At 58.1% G+C, this 21,713-nt stretch overlaps 1 protein-coding gene across 1 annotated transcript; it reads right to left on the bottom strand.

Annotated features, from left to right (window-relative positions):
• Positions 1 to 2,556: 2,556 nt before the first annotated feature.
• On the bottom strand, positions 2,557 to 20,913 carry UBE2M (ubiquitin conjugating enzyme E2 M). The gene is made up of 6 exons (XM_066571481.1): positions 20,275 to 20,913; positions 14,961 to 15,055; positions 12,824 to 12,862; positions 11,505 to 11,608; positions 6,801 to 6,864; positions 2,557 to 3,107 (listed from the first exon to the last, which is right to left on the bottom strand). Exons 1-6 carry the CDS (start codon positions 20,381 to 20,383, stop codon positions 2,967 to 2,969), a joined length of 552 nt encoding a protein of 183 aa, XP_066427578.1. The 5' UTR covers positions 20,384 to 20,913; the 3' UTR covers positions 2,557 to 2,966.
• Positions 20,914 to 21,713: the final 800 nt, after the last annotated feature.

Below are 21,713 nucleotides of genomic sequence, written 5' to 3' on the forward strand. Positions count from 1 at the left end.
GGATATACTGGGAGCGGAACTGGGGGTACTGGGATATACTGGGATATACTGGGGTATACTGGGATATACTGGGATATACTGGGATATACTGGGAACGGGACTGGGCCATACTGGGAGCACTGGGAATGGGACTGGGCCCATCCCAGTTTAACCAGTGACACCCCCACCCCCTCCCAGTATAAACCAGTATAAACCAGTATAAACCAGTATAAACCAGTGACGCCCACTGCATCCCTCCCAGTACAAACCAGTACAACCAATCCTGCCCCCCTCCCAGTCCAAACCAGTCCAGACCAGTATAAACCGGTCCAAACCAGTATAAACCAGTCCAAACCAGTATAAACCAGTCCAAACCAGTCCAAACAGTATAAACCAGTCCAAACCAGTCCAAACCAGTATAAACCAGTCCAGACCAGTCCAAACCAGTCCAGACCAGTATAAACCAGTATAAACCAGTCCAGACCAGTATAAACCAGTCCAAACCAGTATAAACCAGTATAAACCAGTATAAACCAGTCCAAAACAGTATAAACCAGTATAAACCAGTCCAGACCAGTCCGGACCAGTATAAACCAGTATAAACCAGTCCAGACCAGTATAAACCAGTATAAACCAGTATAAACCAGTATAAACCAGTCCAGACCAGTATAAACCAGTCCAGACCAGTATAAACCAGTATAAACCAGTATAAACCAGTCCAAACCAGTCCCTTGGCTCTTTAATCCGGGGGAATAAATGGGGGGACCAGGGGGGGAATTCGGGAATTTTGGGGTTTTTGGGATTTTTGGGATTTTTTTGGGATTTTTGGGGATTTTTTGAGGATTTTTGGGGATTTTTTGGGGGGATTTTTGGGGGATTTTTTTTAATTTTTGGGGGAATTTTGGGGGGATTTTTGGGGATTTTTTGGGCTTTTTTTGGGGAATTTTTGGAGATTTTTGGGGATTTTTTGGGGATTTTTTGGGGATTTTTTGGGATTTTTTGAGGGAATTTTTTGGGGATTTTTGGGGGAATTTTTGGGGGATTTTTTTGGGTTTTGGGGGTTTTTTTGGGGATTTTTTGAGGGATTTTTTGGGGTTTTTGGGGGAATTTTGGGGGGATTTTTGGGGGTTTTTGGGGGAATTTTGGGGGGATTTTTGGGTTTTTTTGGGGGGGATTTTTGGGGAATTTTTTGTGGTTTTTTGGGGATTTTTTGGAGATTTTTTTTATTTTTGGGGGATTTTTTGGGGATTTTTTGGGGTTTTTTTGGATTTTTTTGGTTTTTTGGGGTGTTTTGGGGGGAATTTTTGGGGGATTTTTAAAAATTTTTTGGGGAATTTTGGGGGATTTATTTGGGATTTTTTTGGACTTTTTGGGGATTTTTGGGGGGATTTTTTTGGAATTTTTTGGGATTTTTTGGGGGAATTTTTGGGGTTTTTTGGGGAATTTTTTGGGGATTTGTTGGGATTTTTTGAGGATTTTTTGGGGATTTTTGGGGGGAATTTTTGGGGGATTTTTTGGGGATTTTTTGAGGGATTTTTTGGGGTTTTTGGGGGAATTTTGGGGGGATTTTTTTAATTTTTGGGGGAAATTTTGGGGGGATTTTTTGGGGATTTTTTTTAATTTTTGGGGGGAAATTTTGGGGGATTTTTTGGAGATTTTTTAGGGGATTTTTGGGGGTTTTTTGGGGGATTTTTTGGAGATTTTTTGGGGGGGTTTGGGGGGTTTTTTGGGGGGGAATTTTTTGAGATTTTTGGGGTTTTTTGGGTTTTTTTGGGGGGGGTTTTGGGATTTCTTTGAGATTTTTTGGGGGGATTTTGGGGTATTTTGGGGGGATTTTTTGGGGTGTTTCCGGGGGATTTTTTGGAGATTTTTTGGGGGGATTTTCGGATTTCTTTGAGATTTTTGGGGGGATTATGGGGTTTTTGGGGGGGTTTTTTTGGGATTTTTTTGGAGATTTTTGGGGTGGTTTTGGGTATTTTTGGGGGGATATTTCGCAGGTTTTATTGCAGTTTTTGGGGGTATTTTTGCAGGTGTTATTGGGGTTTTTGGGGTATTTTTTCCAGGTTTTATTGGGATTTTTTGGGGATATTTCCCAGGTTTCATTGAGTTCTCCATGGGGTATTTTTAATAGGATTTTTTGCAGGTTTTATTGGGATTTTTGGGGTACTTTTTCCAGGTTTTATTGGGATTTTTTGGGGTATTTTTCGCAGGTTTTATTGGGATTTTTTGGGGTATTTTTCGCAGGTTTTATTGGGGTTTTTGGGGTATTTTTTACAGGTTTTATTGGGGTTTTTTTGGGGTATTTTTTCCAGGTTTTATTGGATTTTTTTGGGATATTTCTCAGGTTTTATTGGGATTTTTGGGGTATTTTTTGCAGGTTTTATTGGGATTTTTTGGGGATATTTCTCGGCTTTTATTGGGATTTTTTGGGTATTTTTAATGGGATTTTTGCCGGTTTTATTGGGATTTTTTGGGGGTATTTTTTCCAGGTTTTATTGGGATTTTTTGGGGATATTTCTCAGGTTTCATTGGGATTTTTTGGGGTTTTTTGCAGGTTTTATTGACTTCTCCATGTGGTATTTTTAACGGGATTTTTCCCAGCATTTATTCGGATTTTTTTCAGTATTTCCCCAGCATTTATTCGGATTTTTTTCAGTATTTTCCCAGCATTTATTCGGATTTTTTTCAGTATTTTCCCAGCTTTTATTCGGATTTTTTTCAGTATTTCCCCAGCATTTATTCGGATTTTTTTCAGTATTTTCCCAGCATTTATTCGGATTTTTTTCAGTATTTCCCCAGCATTTATTCGGATTTTTTTCAGTATTTTCCCAGCTTTTATTCGGATTTTTTTCAGTATTTCCCCAGCTTTTATTAGGATTTTTTCCGGGATTTTTCCCAGCGTTTATGGGGCCATTTTTCGGGGATATTTCTCCGCTTTTCTGGGGTTCCTGCAGGGTCTCTCTCTCTCCTCGGGGCCGTTTTTGGGGTCACTTCAGGCAGCGCTCGAAGTAGGTGGCGCCCACGTACCCGCCCCGCAGCGAGCGCTGCACGTTCTGCTCAAACAGGCGCCGGTTGCTCTGCAGCACCTCCGCAGCCTCCTTGTTCAGGGGGTCCTCGGGGTTGGGCTCCTAAAAAGGGGAAATTTGGGGTCAAGGGGATCCCAAAATTCTCCTAAAATTCCCCCAAAATTCCCCCAAAATTCCCCCAAAATTCCCCCAAAATCCCTTAAAGCGGCCGGATCCCGAAATTGCCCTCAAATCCCCCCCAATTTCCTAAAATCCCATGAAAATCCCCCAAAATCCCTTTCAAAGCCCCTAAAATCCCAAAATTCCCCTCAAATTCCCACAATTTGTTAAAATCCCATGAAAATCCCCCAAAATCCCTTTCAACGCCGCCAAAATCCCAGAATTCCCCTAAAATTCCCACAAAAATCCCCCAAAACCCAAATATCCCCTAAAACCTCCCAGAATTTCCTAAAATCCCATTAAAAGCCCCCAAAATCCCTTTCAACGCCCCCAAAATCCCCAAATTCCCTAAAACCCCATTAAAACCCCCCAAAAAAACCCCAAAAAAACCCCATTAAAACCCCACTAAAAACCCCCAAAAAACCCCAAAATCCCCAAAAAAACCCCAAATCCCACGAGCCATTGGTTGGGGTTTGGCTCCTTTTGGGGGAAAAATTTGGGCTCAGGGGGATCCCAAAATTCCCCCAAAATTCCCCCAAAATTCCCCCAAAATTCCCCCAAAATCCCTTAAAGCGGCCGGATCCCGAAATTGCCCTCAAATCCCCCAGAATTTCCTAAAATCCCATGAAAATCCCCCAAAATCCCTTTAAAAGCCCCTAAAATCCCATTAAAATCCCCCAAAATCCCAAAATTCCCCTAAAATTCCCAAAAAAATTCCCCAAATCCCAAAATTCCCCTAAAACCTCCCAGAATTTCCTAAAATCCCATGAAAATCCCCCAAAATCCCTTTCAAAGCCCCTAAAATCCCAAAATTCCCCTCAAATTCCCACAATTTGTTAAAATCCCATGAAAATCCCCCAAAATCCCTTTCAACGCCGCCAAAATCCCAGAATTCCCCTAAAATTCCCACAAAAATCCCCCAAAACCCAAATATCCCCTAAAACCTCCCAGAATTTCCTAAAATCCCATTAAAAGCCCCCAAAATCCCTTTCAACGCCCCCAAAATCCCCAAATTCCCTAAAACCCCATTAAAACCCCCCAAAAAAACCCCAAAAAAACCCCATTAAAACCCCACTAAAAACCCCCAAAAAACCCCAAAATCCCCAAAAAAACCCCAAATCCCACGAGCCATTGGTTGGGGCTTGGCTCCTTTTAGGGGAAACATTTGGGGTCAGGGGGATCCCAAAATTCCCCCAAAATTCCCCCAAAATCCCTTAAAGCGGCCGGATCCCGAAATTCCCCTCAAATCCCCCACAATTTCCTAAAATCCCATGAAAATCCCCCAAAATCCCTTTAAAAGCCCCTAAAATCCCAAAATTCCCCTCAAATTCCCACAATTTCCTAAAATCCCATTAAAAGCCCCCAAAATCCCTTTCAACGCCCCCAAATTCCCAAAATTCCCTAAAACCCCACTAAAACCCCAAAAAAAACCCCAAAAAAACCCCAAAAAAACCCCAAAAAACCCCAAATCCCACGAGCCATTGGTTGGGGTTTGGCTCCTTTTAGGGGAAACATTTGGGGTCAGGGGGATCCCAAAATTCTCCTAAAACGACCCCAAAATCCCTTCACAGCCCCCAAATCCCAAAATTCCCCTAAAATCCCCCCCAATTTCCTAAAATCCCATTAAAAGCCCCCAAAATCCCTCTCAACACCCCCAAAATCCCAAAATTCCCCTCAAATCCCCCCCAAATGCCAAATCAGGCCCCATTTGGGGTTTGGCTTCTGTGGGGAACATTTGGGGTCAGGGGGACCCCAAAATTCCCCTCAAAACCCCAAAATTCCCCTCAAAATCCCAAAATTCCCAAAAAATCCCTAAAATTCCCCTCAAATTCCCCCAAAATTCCCCTCAAAATCCCAAAATTCCCCTCAAAAATCCCAAAAAATTCCCCTCAAAATCCCCAAAAAATTCCCCTAAAAATTCCCAAAATTCCCCTCAAAATCCCCCAAATTCCCCTCAAAATCCCCAAAAAATTCCCCTAAAAATTCCCAAAATTCCCCTAAAAATTCCCAAAATTCCCCTCAAAATTCCCCAAAATTCCCCTAAAAAATCCCAAAAAATTCCCCTCAAAATCCCCAAAAAATTCCCCTAAAAATTCCCAAAATTCCCCTCAAAATTCCCCAAAATTCCCTTCAAAAACCCCAAAATTCCCCTCAAAATCCCCCAGGATCCCAAAACTGCCCCAGGACCCCCCAGAGCCCTCCCAGGTGTCCCCAAACACCCCCCAGGTGCCACCCCCATGTCCCCAGGTGTGTCCCCAGGTGTCCCCAGCTGTGTCCCCATGAGTGTCCCCAGGTGTCCCCAGGTGTGTCCCCATGAGTGTCCCCATGTCCCCAGGTGTCCCCAGGTGTGTCCCCAGGTGTGTCCCCATGTCCCCATGAGTGTCCCCATGTCCCCATGAGTGTCCCCAGGTGTGTCCCCAGGTGTCCCCAGGTGTGTCCCCAGGTGTCCCCATGAGTGTCCCCATGAGTGTCCCCATGTCCCCAGGTGTGTCCCCACATTCCCAGGTGTGTCCCCAGGTGTGTCCCCAGGTGTCCCCAGGTGTCCCCAGGTGTGTCCCCATGTCCCCAGGTGTCCCCGTGTCCCCACATTCCCAGGTGTGTCCCCAGCTGTCCCTCCAGGTGTCTCCACATCCCTCCAGGTGTCCCTCCAGGTGTGGTCCCCATGTCCCCAGGTGCCCCCTCAGGTGTCCCCAAACACCCCCCAGGTGCCACCCCCATGTCCCCATGAGTGTCCCCAGCTGTGTCCCCAGGTGCCACCTCCATGTCCCCAGGTGTGTCCCCACATCCCCAGGTGTGTCCCCAGGTGTCCCCCCAGGTGTCCCCAGGTGTGTCCCCAGGTGTGTCCCCACATCCCCAGGTGTGTCCCCAGGTGTCCCCCCAAGTGTCCCCATGAGTGTCCCCAGGTGTGTCCCCACATTCCCAGGTGTGTCCCCAGGTGTCCCCCCAAGTGTCCCTCCAGGTGTCCCCAGGTGTGTCCCCACATTCCCAGGTGTGTCCCCAGGTGTCCCCCCAAGTGTCCCTCCAGGTGTCCCCAGGTGTGTCCCCAGATCCCCAGGTGTGTCCCCAGCTGTGTCCCCAGGTGTGGTCCCCATGTCCCCAGGTGCCCCCTCCATGTCCCCAGGTGTGTCCTTGTCCCCTCAGGTGTCCCCAAACACCCCCCAGGTGCCACCCCCATGTCCCCAGGTATGTCCCCAGGTATGTCCCCAGGTGTGTCCCCATGTCCCCAGGTGTCCCCGTGTCCCTCCAGGTGTCCCCATCTCCCACAAGTGTCCCTCCAGGTGTCCCCAGCTGTGTCCCCAGGTGTGGTCCCCATGTCCCCAGGTGCCCCCTCCATGTCCCCAGGTGTGTCCTTGTCCCCTCAGGTGTCCCCAAGTCCCGCCAGGTGTGTCCCCAGGTGTGTCCCCATGAGTGTCCCCATGTCCCCAGGTGTGTCCCCCCAGGTGTGTCCCCCCACACCCCCAGGTGTCCCCGTGTCCCCACGTCCCTCCAGGTGTCCCCATCTCCCCCCAGGTGTCCCCCCACACCCCCAGGTGTGTCCCCCCAGGTGTCCCCATGTCCCCATGTTCCCCCAGGTGTCCCCCCAAGCCCCCCCAGGTGTCCCCAGGTGTCCCCCCAGGTGTCCCCAGTGTCCCTCACCAGGAACAGGTACTGCAGGCCGTAGATGATGGAGTTGATGGTCAGCACCGGCTTCCAGTCCTCCCTGCGGGGACAGCCACGGCCACCGCCACGGTCACTGCCATGGTCACCATGGCCACCACGGCCACCGCCACGGTCACTGCCATGGTCACCATGGCCACCACGGCCACCGCCATGGTCACTGCCATGGTCACTGCCACGGCCACCGCCATGGTCACCGCCACGGCCACCGCCATGGTCACTGCCATGGTCACCATGGCCACCACGGCCACCGCCATGGTCACCGCCACGGCCACCGCCACGGTCACTGCCATGGTCACTGCTATGGCCACTGCCACGGCCACCACGGCCACCACGGCCATCGCGGCCACCGCCATGGTCACTGCCATGGTCACTGCCATGGTCACCGCGGCCACCGCCATGGTCACTGCCACGGCCACCGCCATGGTCACTGCCATGGTCACCGCGGCCACCGCCATGGTCACTGCCACGGCCACTGCCATGGCCACTGCCACGGTCACTGCCACGGCCACCACGGCCACCACGGCCATCGCGGCCACCGCCATGGTCACTGCCATGGTCACTGCGGCCACTGCGGCCACCACGGCCACTGCCACGGCCACTGCCATGGTCACTGCCATGGGCACTGCCATGGTCACCACGGCCACCGCGGTCACTGCCACGGCCACCGCCATGGTCACTGCCATGGGCACTGCCACGGTCACTGCCACGGCCACCACGGCCACCACGGCCACCACGGCCACCGCGGCCACCACGGCCACTGCCATGGTCACCGCCATGGTCACTGCCATGGCCACCACGGGCACTGTGGTCACTGCCATGGTCACTGCGGCCACCGCGGCCACTGCCATGGTCACTGCCACGGCCACCATGGGCACTGCGGCCACCGCGGCCACCGCGGTCACTGCGGTCACTGCCACAGCCACTGCCACGGCCACCACGGGTACTGCGGTCACCGCGGCCACAGCCACGGTCACTGCGGTCACTGCCGCGGTCACTGCCACGGTCACTGCCACGGCCACCACGGCCACCACGGCCACCACGGCCACTGCCATGGTCACTGCCACGGCCACCGCGGTCACTGCCACGGCCACCGCGGGCACTGCGGCCACTGCCACGGTCACTGCCATGGCCACTGCGGTCACTGCCACGGCCACCGCGGGCACTGCGGCCACTGCCATGGTCACTGCGGCCACTCACTGCCATGACCACTGCGGTCACTGCCATGGCCACTACGGCCACTGTGGTCAGCGCGGTCACTGCGGCCACCGCGGTCACTGCGGCCACTGCGGCCACTGCCATGGTCACTACGGCCACCATGGCCACCACAGTCACTGCGGTCACTGCGGTCACTGCCATGGCCACTACGGTCACTGCGGGCATTGCGGGCACTGCGGCCACTGCAGGCACTGCCATGGCCACTATGGTCAGCAGGCACGGCCACCACGGCCACTGCGGCCACCACAGTCACTGCAGTCATTGTGGCCACTGTGGTCACTGCGGTCAGCAGGCACGGCCACCGCGGTCACTGTGGCCACTGCGACCACCGCAGTCACTGCCATGGCCACCGCAGCCACCACGGCCACTGTGGTCACTGCCATGGTCACTGCGGCCTCTGCGGCCACCACAGTCACTGCAGCCACCGCGGTCACTGCCACGGCCACTGCGGTCACTGCCATGGCCACTACGGCCACTGTGGTCAGCGCGGTCACTGCCATGTCCACTGTGGGCACTGCCATGGCCATTATGGTCAGCGGGCACAGCCATGGGCACTGCGGCCACTGCAGTCATTGTGGCCACCACAGTCACCGTGGTCACTGCGGTCAGCAGGCACGGCCACTGCAGCCACCGTGGTCACCGCGGTCACCGCGGCCACTGCGGTCAGCAGGCACGGCCACTACGGCCACTGCGGCCACTGCGGTCACTGCGGCCACTGCGGCCACCGCGGCCACCACAGTCACCACGGCCACTGCGGCCACTGTGACCACTGCGGCCACCGCGGTCAGCGGGCACAGCCACCACGGCCACTGTGGTCACTGCGGCCACCGCGGTCAGCGGGCACGGCCACGGCCACTGCGGTCACTGCCATGGCCACTATGGTCAGTGGGCACGGCCACCACAGTCACTGCGGCCACTGCGGCCACTGCCATGGCCACTGCGGTCACCACGGCCACTGCGGGCACTGCCATGGCCACTCTGGTCAGTGGGCACGGCCACCGCGGCCACCACGGCCACTGTGGCCACAGCCACGGCCACTGCGGCCTCTGTGGTCAGCGGGCACGGCCACTGCAGCCACAGCCATGGTCAGTGGGGCCACCACGGCCACCAGCAGGTGACCACAGCCCCCAGGTGTGTCACAGCCCCCAGGTGTGTCACAGCCCCCAGGTGTGTCCCCATGTCCCCCAGGTGTGTCACTAACCCCCCCCAGGTGTCCCCCAGGTGTGTCACTAACCCCCCCCAGGTGTGTCCCCATGTCCCCCAGGTGTGTCACTAACCCCCCCCAGGTGTGTCCCCATGTCCCCCAGGTGTGTCACTAACCCCCCCCAGGTGTGTCCCCATGTCCCCCAGGTGTGTCACTAACCCCCCCCCAGGTGTCCCCCAGGTGTGTCACAGCCCCCAGGTGTGTCCCTATGTCCCCCAGGTGTGTCACAGCCCCCAGGTGTGTCCCAGGTATCCCCCAGGTGTCCCCCAGGTGTGTCACAGCCCCCAGGTGTGTCCCCATGTCCCCCAGGTGTGTCCCCATGTCCTCCAGGTGTGTCACTAACCCCCCCCAGGTGTGTCCCAGGTGTGTCACTAACCCCTCCAGGTGTGTCACTAACCCCTCCAGGTGTGTCACTAACCCCCCCCAGGTGTGTCCCAGGTGTGTCACTAACCCCTCCAGGTGTGTCACTAACCCCTCCAGGTGTGTCACTAACCCCCCCCAGGTGTGTCCCAGGTGTGTCACTAACCCCTCCAGGTGTGTCACTAACCCCTCCAGGTGTGTCACTAACCCCCCCCAGGTGTGTCCCAGGTATCCCCAGGTGTCCCCCAGGTGTGCCAGGTGTCCCTCACCTGAGGATGTTGAGGCAGACGTTGCCCTCCAGGTGTGTCCCAGGTGTCCCCAGGTGTGTCCCAGGTGTGTCCCCCAGGTGTCCCAGGTGTGTCTCTAACCCCCCCCCCAGGTGTGTCCCAGGTGTGTCACTAACCCCCCCAGGTGTCCCCGTGTCCCCCAGGTGGCCCTCACCTGAGGATGTTGAGGCAGACGTTGCCCCTCAGGTGTGTCCCCAGGTGTGTTTGTACCCCCCAGGTGTGTCCCCATGTCCCCAGGTGTCCCCAGGTGTGTTTGTACCCCCCAGGTGTCCCCAGGTGTCCCCAGGTGTGTTTGTACCCCCCAGGTATCCCAGGTGTGTCCCCAGGTGTGTTTGTCCCTCACCTGAGGATGTTGAGGCAGACGTTGCCCTCCAGGTGTGTCACTGTCCCCCAGGTGTGTCCCCAGGTGTGTTTGTATCCCCCCAGGTGTGTCCCCAGGTGTGTTTGTCCCTCACCTGAGGATGTTGAGGCAGATGTTGCCCTCCAGGTGTGTTTGTACCCCCCCAGGTGTGTCACTGTGCCCCAGGTGTGTCACTGTCCCCACATGTGTCCCCAGGTGTGTTTTGCCCCTCACCTGAGGATGCTGAGGCAGACGTTGCCCCCCAGGTATCCCCCAGGTGTGTCCCTATGTCCCCCAGGTGTCCCCAGGTGTCCCCAGGTGTGTCCCCAGGTGTGTTTGTACCCCCCAGGTGTCCCCAGGTGTCCCAGGTGTGTCCCCAGGTGTGTTTGTCGCTCACCTGAGGATGTTGAGGCAGACGTTGCCCTCCAGGTGTGTTTGTGTGTCCCCAGGTGTGTCCCCAGGTGTCCCCATGTGTGTCACTAACCCCCCCAGGTGTGTCCCCAGGTGTCCCAGGTGTCCCCAGGTGTGTCCCCAGGTGTGTTTGTCCCTCACCTGAGGATGTTGAGGCAGACGTTGCCCTCCATGTGTGTCACTGTCCCCCAGGTGTGTCCCCAGGTGTGTTTGTACCCCCCAGGTGTCGCCAGGTGTGTCCCAGGTGTGTCCCAGGTGTCCCCAGGTGTGTTTGTCCCTCACCTGAGGATGTTGAGGCAGACCTTGCCCTCCAGGTGTGTTTGTGTGTCCCCAGGTGTCCCCATGTCCCCCAGGTGTGTCCCAGGTGTCCCCCAGGTGTGTCACTAACCCCCCCAGGTGTGTCCCCATGTCCCCCAGGTGTGTCACTAACCCCCCCAGGTGTGTCCCCATGTCCCCCAGGTGTGTCCCCAGGTGTGTTTGTCCCTCGTCCCTCACCTGAGGATGTTGAGGCAGACCTTGCCCTCCAGGTGTGTTTGTACCCCCCCAGGTGTGTCCCCATGTCCCCCAGGTGTGTTTGTACCCCCCCAGGTGTGTCCCCATGTCCCCCAGGTGTCCCAGGTGTGTCCCCAGGTGTGTCACTAACCCCCCCAGGTGTGTCCCAGGTGTGTCCCCAGGTGTGTTTGCCCTCACCTGAGGATGTTGAGGCAGACGTTGCCCCCCAGGTGTGTTTGTACCCCCCCAGGTGTGTTTGTACCCCCCCAGGTGTGTCCCCATGTCCCCCAGGTGTCCCAGGTGTCCCCCAGGTGTGTCCCCATGTCCCCCAGGTGTCCCCAGGTGTGTCCCCAGGTGTGTTTGTCGCTCACCTGAGGATGTTGAGGCAGACGTTGCCCTCCAGGTCGATGTTGGGGTGGTACACCATGGTCTCGCACTTCACCTTGGGCGGGTCGTGAGGGTAGCCCTGCCCCACCTGGGGGACAGCACAGAGTGACCATGAGTGACCATGAGTGACCACTGAGTGACCACTGAGTGACCACTGAGTGACCATGAGTGACCATGAGGGGCCACTGAGTGACCACTGAGTGACCACTGAGTGACCATGAGGGGCCACTGAGTGACCACTGAGTGACCACTGAGTGACCACTGAGTGACCATGAGTGACCACTGAGTGACCCATGGGGCCACTGAGTGACCATGAGTGACCATGAGTGACCATTGAGTGACCACTGAGTGACCACTGAGTGACACTGAGTGACCACTGAGTGACCATGAGTGACCATGAGTGACACTGAGTGACCACTGAGTGACCATGAGGGGCCACTGAGTGACCACTGAGTGACCAATGAGTGACCACTGAGTGACACTGAGTGACCGAGTGACCACCAAGTGACCACCAAGTGACCACCGAGTGACCACTGAGTGACCACCAATGGCCACCAACGCCCCCATTGGCCACCAAGTGACCCCCACTGGCCACCAAGCCGCCAATGGCCACTGAGTGACCCCCACTGGCCACCAACCCCAAAAATGGCCACCAAGCGACCACTGAGTGACCACTGAGTGACCCATGGGGGCCACTGACTGACCCCCAATGGCCACCAAGTGACCACTGAGTGACCACTGAGTGACCCATGGGGGCCACTGACTGACCCCCAATGGCCACCAAGTGACCACTGAGTGACCACTGACTGACCCCCAATGGCCACTGAGTGACCACTGAGTGACCCCCAATGGCCACCAGGGGTTTGGTGGCCATGGCAGGGCTTTGGTGGCCATGGCAGGGGTTTGGTGGCCACAGGGGGGGTTTGGTGGCCATGGCAGGGGTTTGGTGGCCACAGGAAGGGTTTGGTGGCCACAGGGGGGGGTTTGGTGGCCATGGCAGGGGTTTGGTGGCCACAGGGGGGGTTTGGTGGCCATGGCAGGGGTTTGGTGGCCATGGCAGGGGTTTGGTGGCCACAGGAAGGGTTTGGTGGCCACAGGGAGGGTTTGGTGGCCACAGGGAGGGTTTGGTGGCCATGGCAGGGGTTTGGTGGCCATGGCAGGGGTTTGGTGGCCACAGGGAGGGTTTGGTGGCCACAGGGAGGGTTTGGTGGCCATGGCAGGGGTTTGGTGGCCACAGGGGGGGTTTGGTGGCCACAGGGAGGGTTTGGTGGCCATGGCAGGGGTTTGGTGGCCCAGCACTGACCTTGAAGCTGAAGACGAATTTGCCGCCCTTGTAGAAACCCTGGGGACAGAGAAACGTCACTGGGGGGGACAGGGACAGGGGACAGGGACAGGAGGGGACAGGAGGGGACACAGGGAGGTGACACAGGTGACACGGGGAGGTGCCCCAGGGAGGTGGCCCCCAGTGCCCCAAGTGCCAGGTGCCCCCCAGATTCCCCAGATGCCCCCCAGATTCCCCAGATGCCCCCCAGATCCCCCAGCTGCCCCCCAGGTTCCCCAGGTGTCCCCCAGGTGTCCCCCAGGTCCCCCAGATGCTCCCAAGGTTCTCCAGGTTCCCCAGGGAGGTGCCCCCAGGTGCCCCAGGTGACACACAGGTGACACAGATGCCCCCAAGGTTCCCCAGGTGCCCCAGGTGACACAGAGGTGACACAGATGCTCCCAGGTGCCCCCCAGGTACCCCCAGGTTCCCCCCAGGTGCCCCAGGTGTCCCCCAGGTGACAGAGATGACACAGGTGCCCCCCAGATTCCCCAGGTGTCCCCCAGGTGACAGAGATGACACAGGTGCCCCCCAGATTCCCCAGGTGTCCCCCAGGTGACAGAGATGACACAGGTGCCCCCCAGATTCCCCAGGTGTCCCCCAGGTGCCCCCCAGGCTCCCCAGGTGCTCCCAAGGTTCCCCAGGTGCCCCAAGAAGGTTCCCCAGGGAGGTTCCCCAGGGTCCCCCCAGGTGCTCCAGGTGCCCCCCAGGTTCCCAAAGTTCCCCAGATGCCCCCAGGTCCCCCCAGGTGACACAGGAAGGTTCCTCAGGTAGGTCTCCCCCAGGTGCCCCAGGTGACACACAGGTGACACACAGGTGACACACAGGTGCCACGCAGGTGACACAGGTGCCACGCAGGTGCCCCCCAGGTTCCCCTGGTGCCCCCCAGGTGCTCCAGGTGCCCCCAGGTTCCCCAAGCTCCCCAGGTGCCCCCCAGGTGCCCCAGGAAGGTTCCCCAGGTTCCCCCAAGACCCCCAGGTGCCCCAGGAAGGTGCCCCAGGTGCCACACAGGTGCACACAGGTGCCCCAGATGTCCCAGGTGCCCCCAGCTTCCCCAGGTGACACAGGAAGGTTCCTCAGGTAGGTCTCCCCCAAGTGCCCCAGGAAGGTGCCCAAGGTTCCCCCAAGCCCCCCACGTTCCCCAGGGAGGTTCCCCAGGTGCCCCCAGGTGCCCCAGGTGCCCCAGGAAGGTCCCCCAGGTGCCCCCCAGGTGCCCCAGGTGCCACAGAGATGACACACAGGTGCCCCAGGTGACACACAGGTGACACAGATGACCCAGGGAGGTGCCCGTGTTCCCCAGGTGCCCCCCAAGTGCCGCCCAGGTACCCCCAGGTGTTCCCCAGGTGCCCCCAAGGTCCCCCAGATGTCCCCAGGTTCCCCAGATGCCCCCCAGGTGCCACACAGGTGCCACAGGTGCCACACAGGTGACAGAGATGCCCCCAGGTGCCCCCAAGTGCCCCCCAGGTTCCCCAGGGAGGTGCCCCAGGTGACACAGGAAGGTGCCCAAGGTTCCCCCAAGACCCCCAGGTGCCCCCCGGGTTCCCCAGGTTCCCCAGGTGACACACAGGTGACACACAGGTGACACACAGGTGACACACAGGTGACACAGATGACCCAGGGAGGTGCCCAGGTTCCCCAGGTACCCCCATGTGCCCCCCAGGTACCCCAATGTGCCCCAGGTGCCAGATGACCCCCAGCTGCCCCAGGTGACACAGGAAGGTTCCCCAGGTGCCCCAGGTGACACAGAGGTGACACAGATGACGCAGGTGCCCCAGGGTCCCCCAGGTGCCCCCCAGGTGCCCCAGGTGCCACACACAGGTGCCTCAGGTAACACACAGGGAGGTGCCAGGTTCCCCAGGTGTCCCCCCAGGTGTCCCCCCAGGTTCCCCAGGTGACACAGGTCCCACCCAGGTGCCCCCCAGGTTCCCCCCAGGTGCTCCCGGTGCCCCAGGTGCCACACACAGGTGCCACACAGGTGACACAGGTGCCATGCAGGTGCCCCAGGTGACACACAGGTGCCCCAGGTGACACACACAGGTGCCCCCCGTGCCCCAGGTGACACACACAGGTGCCCCACAGGTGCCACAGGTGCCACACAGGTGCCCCCCGGTGCCGGGCCCACCTCGTCGGGGCAGATGAGCAGGCGGAAGTGCAGGAGATCGTCCTGGTCTGAGAAATCGATCTCACACGTCTTGGGCAGGTTCAGCTCGTTGATGTCTGGGGACAGTGAGGGGACAGTGGGGACACTGAGGGGACACTCAGGGGACAGTGGGGACAGTGGGGACAGTGGGGACACTCAGGGGACAATGGGGACAGTGGGGACACTGAGGGGACAGTGGGGACAGTGAGGGGACAGTGGGGACACTGAGGGGACACTCAGGGGACAGTGGGGACACTGAGGGGACACTGGGGACAGTGAGGGGACAGTGGGGACATTGGGGACAATGGGGACACTAAGGGGACATGGGGACACTCAGGGGACAGTGGGGACAGTGGGGACACTGAGGGGACAGTGAGGGGACAGTGAGGGGACAGTGAGGGGACACAGGGACAGTGAGGGGACATTGGGGACAGTGAGGGGACAGTGGGGACATTGGGGACACTAAGGGGACAATGGGGACACTGAGGGGACACTGGGGACAATAAGGGGACATTGGGGACATTGGGGACAATGGGGACACTGGGGACACTGAGGGGACAGTGGAGACACAGGTGACACAGGTGACTCACAGGTGACACACACAGTGACACACACACAGGTGACACACAGGTGACACAAAGGTGACACACACAGGTGACACACACAGTGACACACACAGTGACACATACACAGGTGATACACAGGTGACACAGGTGACACAGGTGACACACAGTGACACACACAGTGACACACACAGTGACACATACACAGGTGATACACAGGTGACACAGGTGACACAGGTGACACACACAGGTGACACACACAGTGACACACACAGGTGACACAGGTGACTCACAGGTGACACACACAGTGACACACACAGGTGACACACACAGTGACACACACAGGTGACACACACAGTGACACACACACAGGTGACACACAGTGACACAAAGGTGACACACACAGGTCACACAGGTGACACAGGTGACTCACAGGTGACACACACAGTGACACACACACAGGTGACACACAGTGACACAAAGGTGACACACACAGGTCACACACACAGTGACACACACACAGGTGACACACAGTGACACAAAGGTGACACACACAGTGACACACACACAGGTGACACAGGTGACTCACAGGTGACACGCACAGTGACACACACAGGTGACACACACACAGGTGACACACAGTGACACAAAGGTGACACACACAGTGACACACACACAGGTGACACACAGGTGACACAAAGGTGACACACACAGGTCACACAGGTGACACAGGTGACTCACAGGTGACACACACAGTGACACACACACAGGTGACACACAGTGACACAAAGGTGACACACACAGGTCACACACACAGTGACACACACACAGGTGACACACAGTGACACAAAGGTGACACACACAGTGACACACACACAGGTGACACAGGTGACTCACAGGTGACACGCACAGTGACACACACAGGTGACACACACACAGGTGACACACAGTGACACAAAGGTGACACACACAGTGACACACACACAGGTGACACACAGGTGACACAAAGGTGACACACACAGGTCACACAGGTGACACAGGTGACACAGCCATGACGCCCCATGAGCCCAACCCCTGCCTGGCCCATCCCCAGCACAACTGGGACCAAACTGGGACCAACCTGGGCCATACTGGGAGCAAACTGGGCCATACTGGGCCATACCAGAAAATACTGGGACCATACTGGGAGCAAACTGGGGCCATACTGGGCTATACTGGGAATCACTGGGACCAAACTGGGACCATACTGGTCCATACTGGGACTAAACTGGGCTATACTGGGCCATACTGGGTCATTCTGGGAGCAAACTGAGACCATACTGGGCCATACTGGGGCCAGCACCTGACCCTTACTGGGACCATACTGGGACCAAACTGGGATCAACCTGGGACTATACTGGGACCATACAGGGACATTCACCAAAGCCTTACTGGGACCAGCACCTGACCCTTACTGGGACCAGTATGTGCCTCTTACTGGGACCAGCATGTGACCCTTACTGGGACCAGTATGTGCCTCTTACTGGTCCCAGTATGTGACCCTTACTGGGACCAGTATGTGCCTCTTACTGGGACCAGTATGTGACCCTTACTGGGACCAGCATGTGACCCTTACTGGGACCAGTATGTGACCCTTACTGGGACCAGCACCTGACCCTTACTGGGACCAGTATGTGCCTCTTACTGGTCCCAGTATGTGACCCTTACTGGGACCAGCATGTGACCCTTACTGGGACCAGTACCTGCCCCTTACTGGGACCAGTATGTGACCCTTACTGGGACCAGTACCTGCCCCTTACTGGGACCAGTACCGTGACCCTTACTGGGACCAGTACCTGCCCCTTACTGGGACCAGTACCGTGACCCTTACTGGGACCCACTGGGGCTTTACTGGGACCAGTACCTGCCCCTTACTGGGACCCACCGGGGCCTTACTGGGGCCAGCATGTGACCCTTACTGGGACCAGTATGTGACCCCCACTGGAAGCAGTACCTGCCCCTTACTGGGACCAGTATGTGATCCTTACTGGGACCCACTGGGGCCTTACTGGGGCCAGTATGTGATCCTTAGTGGGACCAGTACCTGCCCCTTACTGGGACCAGTATGTGACCCTTACTGGGACCAGTATGTGACCCTTACTGGGGCCAGTACCTGCCCCTTACTGGGACCAGTATGTGACCCTTACTGGGACCCACTGGGGCCTTACTGGGACCAGTACCTGCCCCTTACTGGGACCCACCGGGGCCTTACTGGGACCAGTACCTGACCCCTACTGGGACCAGTATGTGACCCTTACTGGGACCCACCGGGGCCTTACTGGGGCCAGCATGTGACCCTTACTGGGACCAGTATGTGACCCCCACTGGAAGCAGTACCTGCCCCTTACTGGGACCAGTATGTGATCCTTATTGGGACCCACTGGGGCCTTACTGGGGCCAGTATGTGATCCTTAGTGGGACCAGTACCTGCCCCTTACTGGGACCAGTATGAGTCCTTTACTGGTCCCAATATGTGCCCCTCACTGGTTCCAGTATGTGCCCTTTACTGGCCCCAGTATGAGGCCCTTACTGGCCCCAGTTTGAGGCCATTACTGGCCCCAGTTTATGACCCCTACTGGGCCCAGTTTGAGGCCTTTACTGGGCCCAGTATGAGGCCCTTAATGGCCCCACTTTGAGGCCCTGCTGGCCCCAGTCTGTGACCGTTACTGGCCCCAGTTTATGGCCCCTACTGGGCCCAGTTTGGGACCCTTACTGGCCCCAGTATGAGGCCATTACTGGTCCCAGTGTGCAACCGTTACTGGGCCCAGTTCAAGGCCAGTACCAGGCCCAGTCTGGGACCCTTACTGGGACCAGTTTGAGACCTTTACTGGGCCCAGTAAGGGTCCCAGACTGGCCCAAATTTGTGGCCCTTACTGGCCCCAGTTTGAGGCCTTTACTAGGCCCAGTATGAGGCCATTACTGGCCCCAGTTTGGGACCCTTTCTGGCCCCAGTTTGGGACCCTTACTGGGCCCAGTATGAGGCCATTACTGGCCCCAGTGTGCTGCCCTCACTGGCCCCAGCCTGCGACCGTTACTGGCCCCAGTATGTGACCCCTACTGGGCCCAGTTTGGGATCCTTACTGGCCCCTGTTCGAGGCCATTACTGGTCCCAGTGTGCGACCCTTAATGACCCCAGTCTGAGGCCCTGCTGTGCCCAGTCTGCAACCGTTACTGGGCCCAGTCTGGGACCCTTAATGGGCCCAGTTTGGGGCCTTTACTGGGCCCAGTTTGAGGCCCTGACTGGCCCCAGTTTGGGACCCTTACTGGCCCCAGTGTGCTGCCCTTACTGGCCCCAGTTTGGGACCCTTACTGGCCCAGTATGAGGCCTTTACTGGCCCCAGTTTAGGACCCTTACTGGCCCCAGTGTGCTGCCCTTACTGGCCCCAGTTTGGGACCCTTACTGGGCCCCAGTCTGAGGCCTTTACTGGGCCCAGTTTAGGACCCTTACTGGGCCCAGTTTAGGACCCTTACTGGCCCCAGCCTGCGACCGTTACTGGCCCCAGTTTATGGCCCCTACTGGGCCCAGTTTGGGACCCTTACTGGCCCCAGTTCGAGGCCATTACTGGTCCCAGTGTGCGACCCTTAATGACCCCAGTCTGAGGCCCTGCTGTGCCCAGTCTGCAACCGTTACTGGGCCCAGTTCAAGGCCAGTACCAGGCCCAGTTTGAGGCCGTTACTGGGCCCAGTCTGAGGCCCTGCTGTGCCCAGGCTGTGACCGTTACTGGCCCCAGTGGGTGGCCCTGACTGGTTCTAGTTCGAGGCCCTTACTGGGCCCAGTCTGGGACCCTTAATGGGCCCAGTTTGGGGCCTTTACTGGGCCCAGTTTGAGGCCCTGACTGGCCCCAGTTTGGGACCCTTACTGGCCCCAGTGTGCTGCCCTTACTGGTCCCAGTTTAGGACCCTTACTGGCCCAGTATGAGGCCTTTACTGGCCCCAGTGTGCTGCCCTTACTGGTCCCAGTTTAGGACCCTTACTGGCCCAGTATGAGGCCTTTACTGGCCCCAGTGTGCTGCCCTTACTGGTCCCAGTTTAGGACCCTTACTGGCCCAGTATGAGGCCTTTACTGGCCCCAGTGTGCTGCCCTTACTGGTCCCAGTTTAGGACCCTTACTGGCCCCAGTTTGGGACCCTTACTAGCCCCAGTCTGAGGCCTTTACTGGGCCCAGTATGAGGCCCTTACTGGCCCCAGTTTATGGCCCCTACTGGGACCAGTATGAGGCCCCTACTGGCCCCAGTTCGAGGCTATTACTGGGCCCAGTGTGCTGCCCTTAATGACCCCAGTCTGAGGCCCTGCTGTGCCCAGTCTGCAACCGTTACTGGGCCCAGTTCAAGGCCAGTACCAGGCCCAGTTTGAGGCCGTTACTGGGCCCAGTCTGGGACCCTTACTGGGCCCAGTTTGAGACCTTTACTGGGCCCAGTTTGAGGCCCTTACTGGCCCCAGTTTGGGACCCTTACTGGTCCCAGTTTAAAGCCATTACTGGGCCCAGCTCGAGGCCCTTACTGGCCCCAGCTCGAGGCCCTTACTGGCCCCAGTTTCCAGCTTTTACTAGCCCCAGTTTGGGACCCTTACTGGCCCCAGTTTAAAGCCATTACTGGCCCCAGTTTGAGGCCCTTTCTGGGCCCAGTGTGTGCCCTTGCTGGCCCAAATTTGGGACCCTTACTGGCCCAGTTCGTGCCCGCCGCCTCCCCCCAGACCTTTCTGGATGCGGAGCTGCGCGGCCGAGGCCTTTTTGCTGGAGCTCTTGGTGCCGCCCGCCGATTCCTCCTCCTTCTTCTGCTGCTTCAGCGAGAACAGCTTGATCATCCTGCCGGGCCGGGGCGGCGGGGCCGGGGCGGGTCCGGGCCCCCCCCGGGGCCGAGGGAGCGGGGCCGGGCCGGGGGCGGCTCCGGTTCGGGGACTCCGGGGGCGACGGGGGCCGGGGGCGAGCGCTGAGGGCCAGCCGGCTCGGCAACTTCCGGAGCCGCTCGGCAACTTCCGGAGCCGCTCGGGACTCTCCGGAAACGCTTCGGCAACTTCCGGGATCTCTTCGTGAAGCGCCGGAATTGCTTCGGTACGACTTCGGGAGTTTCCGGAAGCGCTTCGGGAAGCTCCGGAGGTGCTTGGCGACTTCCGGAACTGCCTCGGGGATCTCCGGAACAGCTTCGGAACCGTTTCGGGGCTTTGCGGAACGGTCTCAGCGATGTCCGGAGCCGCTCGGAACCTTCCGGAAAGGAGGGAGGAGGTTCGGGACTCTCCGGAACCGCTTCGGAACCTCTGGGCGATCTCCGGGGCCTCTTCGCGGGTCTCTGGAATCGCTTCGAGAACCTCCGCAGGGCTTCGGAATCTCTCGGCAAACTCCGGAGTCGCCTGGGACTTTCCGGACCCGCTTCAGAACCGTTTCGGGGGCGGCGGAACGGCCTCGGGCTCCGCCGGCGCCGCTCGGGAACCGCTTCCGAGAACTCCGGAACCGCTTCGGGGATCTCCGGAAAAGGAGGGGGAGGGGAGGGGCTCGGGGGTCTCCGGAATGGGGCTCGGGGCTCGGAGGTCTCCGGAAGGGAGGGGAGGGGCCCCTCAGCACTTTCTGGAAAGATTCCGGCGGGCCCGAGGGCGCTTCGGCTTCTTCCGGAAGGAGATCGACTCGTTCCGGCGCTTCGACCCCGCTTCGGCTCTTTCCGGAGCACTTCGGATTCTTCCGGAAAAGGGGGCGGGGCGAGGCTCTCCGAAAAGCGCCGATCTCCTCCCCTCGGCTCTTTCCGGCAGCCGCTTCTTTTCTGTTTCCCGCGCTTCATGCTCGGCTCTTTCCGGAACGCTTCGGATATTTCCGGAAAAGGGGGCGGAGCGAAGCGCTCCGAAAAGCGCCGATCTCGTTTCTCTCTCTCCCTCGCCTCACACTCGGCTCTTTCCGGAGCACTTCGGCTCTCCCCGGCTGCCACCAGCCAATCCTGCTCCGGGGGCGGGGCTTGGGGCCCTTTATCCCATTGGGCGCCGCCATGTTGCTCATGGGCGCCGCCATCTTTGCTGGCCCGGGGGTGAACTGGGACCAGTTTCCCCTCCCAGCGCTGCCAGCCCTAGTTCGGGCAGAGAGGGGTGGATCCAGCCCGGAAATGAGGGAGAATCCTGGAAATTCCGACCAGAAATGAGGGAGAACGCAGGA

The sequence above is a fragment of the Molothrus aeneus genome, unplaced genomic scaffold (genome assembly GCF_037042795.1).
Source record: "Molothrus aeneus isolate 106 unplaced genomic scaffold, BPBGC_Maene_1.0 scaffold_70, whole genome shotgun sequence".
NCBI classification, from domain to species: Eukaryota; Metazoa; Chordata; class Aves; order Passeriformes; family Icteridae; genus Molothrus; species Molothrus aeneus.

Excerpts from the sequence above, each read along its gene's own strand:
- UBE2M (XM_066571481.1), bottom strand. The coding sequence starts at position 20,383 with ATGATCAAGCTGTTCTCGCTGAAGCAGCAGAAGAAGGAGGAGGAATCG. Across the intron at positions 12,863-14,960 it reads TGCTCATCTGCCCCGACGAG|GGTTTCTACAAGGGCGGCAA; the intron begins GTGGGCCCGGCA and ends CTCTGTCCCCAG. Across the intron at positions 3,108-6,800 it reads GCCTGCAGTACCTGTTCCTG|GAGCCCAACCCCGAGGACCC; the intron begins GTGAGGGACACT and ends TCCCCTTTTTAG.